General features: G+C 43.8%; 1 protein-coding gene across 2 annotated transcripts in view; it reads left to right on the top strand.

Moving 5' to 3' along the window:
* Positions 1 to 6017, top strand: part of LOC134002479 (kappa-type opioid receptor-like) — a 6357-nt gene extending 340 nt beyond the window's left edge. For both annotated transcript variants that reach the window (XM_062441828.1, XM_062441829.1), the window contains exons 2-3: positions 3485 to 3837; positions 5463 to 6017. In XM_062441828.1, coding sequence (XP_062297812.1) covers positions 3485 to 3837; positions 5463 to 5995 — 886 coding nt within the window. In that variant the 3' untranslated portion in view covers positions 5996 to 6017. The remainder of the gene's footprint in view (positions 1 to 3484; positions 3838 to 5462) is intronic.
* Positions 6018 to 7500: the final 1483 nt, after the last annotated feature.

A 7500-nucleotide genomic window follows, 5' to 3' on the forward strand; every position in this document is an offset into this window, starting at 1 on the left:
GTTAAGTTGCAGCACATGCAGGAAAGCTTTTATAGGAAATGCAAAAAAAAAAAAAACCCACCAGAGCTGCTGCCAGAAGTGTGTGTTCATCCACAGCTTCTGTAAATATGATTGCTTGTGACGAAGCCACTGGCAGCAACCCTCGGGGCGTTTACAGTGACCTTTAGTGTAAGTCAGAGTTCTCCTCATTGTCTGCATTTTGTCCTCGGATGCACTCGGTGTCCCTCCATCCAAAGAGTTAATCTGCATGGAGACAGAAACATGTTTTATACAACTGGGACCACATCCAAATCAATTATGTTGCCAGAGAGAAAAGCTGTGAGTGGCATTTTTTGGTAAAGAAAGGGTTAAAGATCCCTACTGTCATTACTAATTTAGCATTAAATGTGTGAAGCGTTGTATTTGGGATTGATATCTGCTTCTCTCAGAGGACGCAAAGTGCCCCAAAACCTTCAATGCACCCAAGTTTATGAAACCAATAAGCCTCAAGACCTCCAAACTACAATAACAATATTCTATAAATCAGCCCTATGGTGCTGGTGGACATGATATTAATTATAGTTGAAACCAGTGGTGCTTCATCACGTTGATAGCCTGCTTGCACCTCATTGGGCGTTATTTATGGTGTGTGAGAGCAACAAATCTCCCCTGATGTACAGTGAAATGCGGCAGCGCCATCCAGAATGCTTCAGTCCGTAGACACAATTACCTCAAATCAAAGTGATTGCATCGCCTTGTCGGTAGAAGCCAATTTTGTCAATTCAGTTTTTTAGAAAAGACTGTGTGTGTGTGTGTGGGGGGGGGGGGGCTCCGCAGAGGGTCGTTTAACAGAGGAAAGAGGTTTGTGGTGCTTTAGTTTAAACAAGTATTTTCAATCCAAAAAGCGTATAAAGTGGCACAGAAGCAATGAATTAGACGGTGAAGAATAATCCATTAAGAGCAGCTTTTAGTTTGTTTTCTCTCAGTAAGTAATCACACAACTTTCAGCTTTTTGGAGCATTTTAGCTTCTTTCAGCTCCTTGTTTTGGTTTTTACGGCCTGCACCTTCAGTCTCACCGCTCTCATCCTTTACACCTGCAGCAGGAGCCAATTTTTGCACTATATAGTGATCCCTATCACTATATTTTGCACTCTAATAGGGAGGAAGGGAGGAAGAAGGAAGGAAAGGAGGGAGGAAGAAGGAAGGAAAGGAGGGAGGAAGGGAGGAAGAAGGAAGGAAAGGAGGGAGGAAGCAATGGAGGAAGGAAAGGAAGGAAGGAAGGACGGAGGAAAGAAGGAAGGAAGGAAGGTAGGAGGGAGGGAGAAAGGAAAAGAGGAAGGGAGGAAGGAAGGAAAGAAGGACAGAGGAAAGAAGGAAGGGAGGAAGAAGGAAGGAAAGGATGGAGGAAGAAGGAAGGAAAGGAGGAAGAAGGAAGGAAAGGAGGGAGGAAGGGAGGAAGGAAAGGACGGAAGGAAGGACGGAGGAAAGAAGGAAGGAAGGAAGGTGGGAGGGAGGGAGAAAGGAAAAGAGGAAGGGAGGAAAGTAGGACAGAAGAAAGAAGGAAGGGAGGAAGGTAGGGGGAGGAAAGAAAGAGAGAAGGAGGAAGGAGGGAAGGAAAGAAGGAGGGAGGGAGGGAAGGAGGAAGGAAGGAAGGAAGGACAGAACACGGTGAACACAATGAAGCATTTCGCTGACATAAAGCTCGATATTTCTAGCAAAAGCACAGGTAGAAGGAGAATAAATAGCCTAAAACACGACTACAATTAATTGCCAATGTTGCTCAGTGTATAAGCAAGCAATTTGCCACAGTATGTCAATAGTGTTTAGCTTGTTGCACCGGCCACAAATGGCTAAAAATCAATTAATACAAGTTTAAAGGAATAGGTCAACCATTCTGGAAATAACGCTGATTTGCTTTGTTGCCACGAGTTAGATGAAAAGATCGATACCACGATTCAGTATTGTCAGTTTTATCAATATTGTCATCTCGTTAAGTCTTCCGTAATCAACTCAGGCCTGCAGTGGTGTCCATGTATGGTTTTATCTAAAGAGTTTTAAAGTGGAAAGAAAAGGAATTTAGGGTTGATTTTGAGACTTTAAATGAGTTTATAGGGTCTGTGAGCAATAGCAGCAGCTGGTATAGTGGATCAATAATTGTGGTTTCAACATTTTAATCACTTTTTTTTGGGGTATTATAATCATTCATATAATTATATAATAGCAGAATTCATCACTGCTTGTGTCAATCTCAACACTTCATTATATCCTCTGGGCGTAAAACCCTTAAATTAAACTTTAAAATTAGACTTTGAGAAAGCCATCACGTAGACGGTTAATGTGATTATAATTTAATGAAGTGAAAAACAGGTTGATTACACTCAGCCCGAAATTGGAGGCATACTATACATAACAATGAACTGTGAGTCCGAAAAAGATTGCATTATACATTCAAGGAAGCAGCGTGGACTAATGACCGATGTTTAATTTATAATTAACCGAGCTGAAAAGTCTTCTACAGAGTCAGCCAAGTGAAATACACCGTACATCTGCCATGATGGTGCGGATGGATGGTTAGATGGGGTCATCTCTGGTCCTGGATTTTTTTTAGGACAACCTTCTGTCTGCATGGGGGTCATACCAGGATGACGTGTTTTTGTGTCCATGTGGTTTAGTCAAATTTAAAGGGGTTAAAATGTGAAAATAAACGTATGAATAACTTGCACACATTCTTTTTTTGTGGACTCAGCATCAAATTTCTGCTTTTAATCCATTTTGAAAGAATATATTAGAGGATTATGGCAAAAATGTCTAAGTGGTGTAACCATAAAAACTTTGTACCAAATAATTCAACTTGCTTAAAAACAGTAAATTCTCAATAAAACACCATATCAACTAGTTTGGCATGATCTTACATTATAACTTTTATATTAAATAAAGGTAATGGAATACAATTGTTCTAAATATTACATTTAATCTGGGGTTACACCATTTGTGGTTACACCATTTGACATTTTCAGGAGCTTTCGGTCTTACTTTTGGTTTTAAAAAAATGGAAATGGAAGGAAGGATGGGAGGAAGAAGGAAGGAAAGGAAGGAAGGGAGGAAGAAGGAAGGAGGGAAGGAAGGGAGGAAGAAGAAGGAAAGGAGGGAGGGAAGGGAGGAAGAAGGAAGGAAAGGAGGGAGGAAGGGAGGAAGAAGGAAGGAGGGAAAGGAGGGAGGAAGGAAGGGAGGAAAGAAGGAAGGGAGGAAGGAAAGGAAGGGAAGGACGGAGGAAAGAAGGAAGGTAGGAGGGAGGGAGAAAGGAAAAGAGCAAGGGAGAAAGAAGGACAGAGTCTGAACATTTAATCTGGGGTTACACCATTTGTGGTTACACCATTTGACATTTTCAGGAGCTTTCGGTCTTACTTTTGGTTTTTAAAAAATGGTGTAAATGTCATTTCAAATGACATAAAACCAACTAAAACATCAATGTACATTTTAACAAACCTGATGCTGCTTTTACAGGTACACAAAGATGAAGACGGCCACCAACATTTACATTTTCAACTTAGCGCTCGCCGATTGCCCTCGTCACCACCACGATGCGTTCCAGAGCACCGACTACATGCTGAACACGTGGCCCTTCGGCGAAGTGGTCTGCAAGGTCTTCATCTCCATCGACTACTACAACATGTTCACCAGCATCTTCACCCTCACCATGATGAGCGTGGATCGCTACGTGGCCGTGTGCCACCCGGTGAAAGCGCTGGACTTCCGCACGCCGATCAAAGCCAAGATGATCAATGTGTGCATCTGGATACTGTCGTCAGCCGCGGGGATACCTGCTTTTATTCTGGGTGGTACTCAGACAAACAGCGGTGAGACACAGCTTCTATGAGTACAGTTTAAAAAGTTGCAGCCAAGTCTTTGTCCTCAGGTCAAGGAAGGACAGGAGGAAGGGAGGAGGAAGGAAGGAAGGAAGGAAGGAAGGAAGGAAGGAAGGAAGGAAAGGAGTAAGGGAGGAAAGAAGGAAGGAAGGAAGGGAGAAGGAAGGAAGGAAGGAGAGGAGTAAGGTGGAGGGAGGAAAGAAGGAAGGAAGGAAGGAAGGAAGGAAAGAAGGAAGGAAAGAAAGGAGTAAGGAGGGAGGAAGGAAGGAAGGAAGGAAGGAAGGAAATAAGGAAGAAAGAAAGGAGTAATGAAGGAGGGAGGACGGGAGGAAGGAAAGGAGTAAGGAATGAGGGAGGAAGGAAGAAAGGAAGGAAGGAAAGGAGTAAGGAGGGAAGGAAGGAAGGAAAGAAGTAAGAAGGGAGGAAGGAAATGAGGAAGGAAATGAGGAAGGAAGGAAGGAAGGTAGGAAAGGAGGAGGGAAGAAGGAAGGAATGAAGGAAGGAAAGGAGTAAGGAAAGAAGGAAGGAAGGAAGGAAGGAAGGACGGAAAAGAGGAAGGAAGGGAAGGAGGGAGAGAGGGAGGAATGGAGCGAAGAAAGAGGGAAGGAGGGGAAGAACGAAGGAAAAAATAAGGAAAGAAGGAAGGAAGGAAAGGAGGAAGGAAGGAAAGAAGGAAGGAAGGAAAGAAGGACCAATTGGGTGGGGGTCAATTTGACCCGTGAGGACGACACAAAGGTTAAAGTAATATTTTCAGAGCAGGAATATGTTCTATCAAATCACCTGTCAGGGCAGAGTTCTCCATTAGCAGCTCATCGTGCATCACTCTTACAGAATATAGATGACTTGGCGCAAAAGTGTTCCCTTTTGACTGCAGATTAGCTGCTTCGTAACACTTTGATAGATTAATAGCAGAAAGGGCACCGAGTGGAAATGTATTTGTGATAAAGCACAAGCGCCCACTTCATCTCTTAATTCACCTGTTGTCCTCGAGTCAAGGAAGGAAGGGAGGAAGAAGGAAGGAAAGGAGGGAGGAAGGAAGAAGGAAGGAAGGAAGGGAGAGGAAGAAGGAAGGAAAGGAGGAAGGAAGAAGGAAGGAAGGAAGGGAGGAAGAAGGAAGGAAGGAAAGGAGGGAGGAAGGAGAAAGGAGGAAAGGAAAGAAGGAAGTGAGGAAGGAAAGGAAGGAAGGACAGAGGAAAGAAGGAAGGAAGGAAGGTAGGAGGGAGGGAGAAAGGAAAAGAGGAAGGGAGGAAGGAAGGAAAGAAGGACAGAGGAAAGAAGGAAGGGAGGAAGGTAGGGGGAGGAAAGAAATAGAGAAGGATGAAGGGAGGAAGGAGGGAAGGAAAGAAGGAGGGAGGAAGGAAGAAGGAAGGAAGGAAGGAAGGAAGGAAGGAAGGAAGGAAGGAAGGAAGGAAGGAAGGACAGAAGGAAGGAAGAAAGAGGAATGGAATAAGGAAAGAAGGAATGGAGGAAAGAGAGAGGAAGGAAAGAAAGAGAGAAGGAGGGAGGGAAGAAGGAACAGTCCAAACAGACGGGGTCAATTTGACCCGGGAGGACGACACTAAAGTTAATTCACCTTTTCTGCCTCTTTTTCTCCTCCTCCATCTTTCCTCCTGCAGACATAACTGAGTGTGCCTTACAGTTCCCGGAGCCGTACGCCTACTGGGACACGCTGATGAAGATCTGCGTGTTTGTGGTGGCCTTCGTCGTGCCTGTGCTCATCATCACCGTGTGCTACTCCCTGATGGTCCTGAGGCTGAAGAGCGTCCGGATGTTGTCGGGCTCGCGTGAGAAAGATCGCAACCTGCGCCGGATCACGCGGCTCGTCGTCGTAGTGGTGGCCGTGTTCGTGGTCTGCTGGACGCCCATTCACATCTTCATCCTCGTCAAGGCGCTGGTGAGCGTGCCCGAAACGACCGCCATCATGGCCGCCTACTTCTTCTGCGTGGCTCTGGGCTACACCAACAGCAGCCTCAACCCCGTCCTCTACGCCTTCCTGGATGAGAACTTCAAACGCTGCTTCAAAGACTTCTGCCTCTCGGCCAAACTGAAAGGGGATAAGTCATCGGGGAGCAAGAAGAAGACCTCCAACGCCGTTCGGGAGGCCGCCGTTCCCCTTGAGAACCCGGATGGGACTCGTAAGCCGACATGACTAGAAGTGGAACTGTCTTCAATTTCCCATATTGGAAAAGAAGACTCACATGATCTGGGCTTAACCCACATCACGTCCACAATGTAGACTGTAACTGTTTGACTCTATGACTGAAGTTTGCTTATATTTTCATTGTTAGCGGACATGTTACCAACATGTTGCCAACATTCATATGATTTCATTTCAGAGATCAAGTCCAAATCACATATTATAAATTATACTCCATCTATCCCAAAAATCCACAAAATTATCTACGTGACAGCAACTTAATCCCAATTTTTCCCACTTTCATTCACGTATTTCCTCAAGATTGTGTATTCATAGCTTCGACTTTTAAGCACCAAAACAGCCAAATGTGATTTAACCCCTCCTGTTGTCCTCCCGGGTCAAATTGACCCCGTCTCTTTTGACTGTTCCTTCTTTCCTTCCTTCCTCCCTCTTTCTTTAATTTTTCCTTAGTTCTTCCCCTCCTTCCCTCTGTCTTTGCTCCATCGTCCTTCCATACTTCTCTCCTCACTTTCTTCCTTCCTTCTTTCCTTGCTCCTTTCCTTCCTCCCTTCCTTCTCTCCTTACTTCTTTCCTCTTTTCCTCCCTCCCTCGCTCCTTACTCCTTTCCTTCTTCCTTCCTTCTTCCTTTCCTCCTTTCCTCCCTTCCTCCCTCCTTCCCTCCTTCCCTCCTTACTCCTTTCCTTCCTTCCTTCCTTCTTTCCTCCCTTCCTTATCCCTTCCTCATGTCCTTCCTTGACCTGAGGACAACAGGAGGGTTAAGTTTGCTTTTTACAGCATTAAAGTTATAATTTAAAGTAATTCTATCTCCTAAAGAGTTTATACCCCTTTAGAAATAACTGCTCGTCAATTATATGGATTATAAGTATTCTTACGTAGGGGGAAATTAGAGATATTTTAGTATTACAGCGCCAACGTTTCTCAGGAAATATAATTTTTAATGGAAATTGTAACATTGTAAAGTTTCAGTGGGAGTTTTTGTTAGTATTTATTCTCATTTAATTGCATTTTGTTCATTACTTGTTGTTTATCCTGTCATTTCTTGCTTTTTTTAAACCAAATGTGCCTTTTTAAACAGTCCAGGATGACACGTGTTTGTTTGTAGCAGTGGGAAATGGTTGCAGGAATATTTAGCAGATGGGTCAAAACAGCACATCATGTATAAAATGTTTGGGGCTTTTTTCTGTCGGTGGTATTTGCATGAATCACAGACAGCAGATATGTGCCAAAATCCTCTTTACGTCTGTGAAGAGTCTGAAACGTGCTGATTGACGATTGTGACGTGAGAGAAAATTAGGAAAAAAAGCAACATTTGGTTGTATATAAGCAAAGTTGAATCGATGACGAATGTTTTAAAAGAGGAAAAATCCTGACTTGAATGTGCTTTTTAAAATTTGACAGAGGGCTCTCTATCAGCTTTGACTCTGGAGTTTGTGTCCAGTTTGATAAGTTGTTCAATTTATGGTCTAATAACTCAATCACATGTGCTGTGTATGGCT

The sequence above is a fragment of the Scomber scombrus genome, chromosome 20 (genome assembly GCF_963691925.1).
Source record: "Scomber scombrus chromosome 20, fScoSco1.1, whole genome shotgun sequence".
Taxonomy (NCBI): domain Eukaryota; kingdom Metazoa; phylum Chordata; class Actinopteri; order Scombriformes; family Scombridae; genus Scomber; species Scomber scombrus.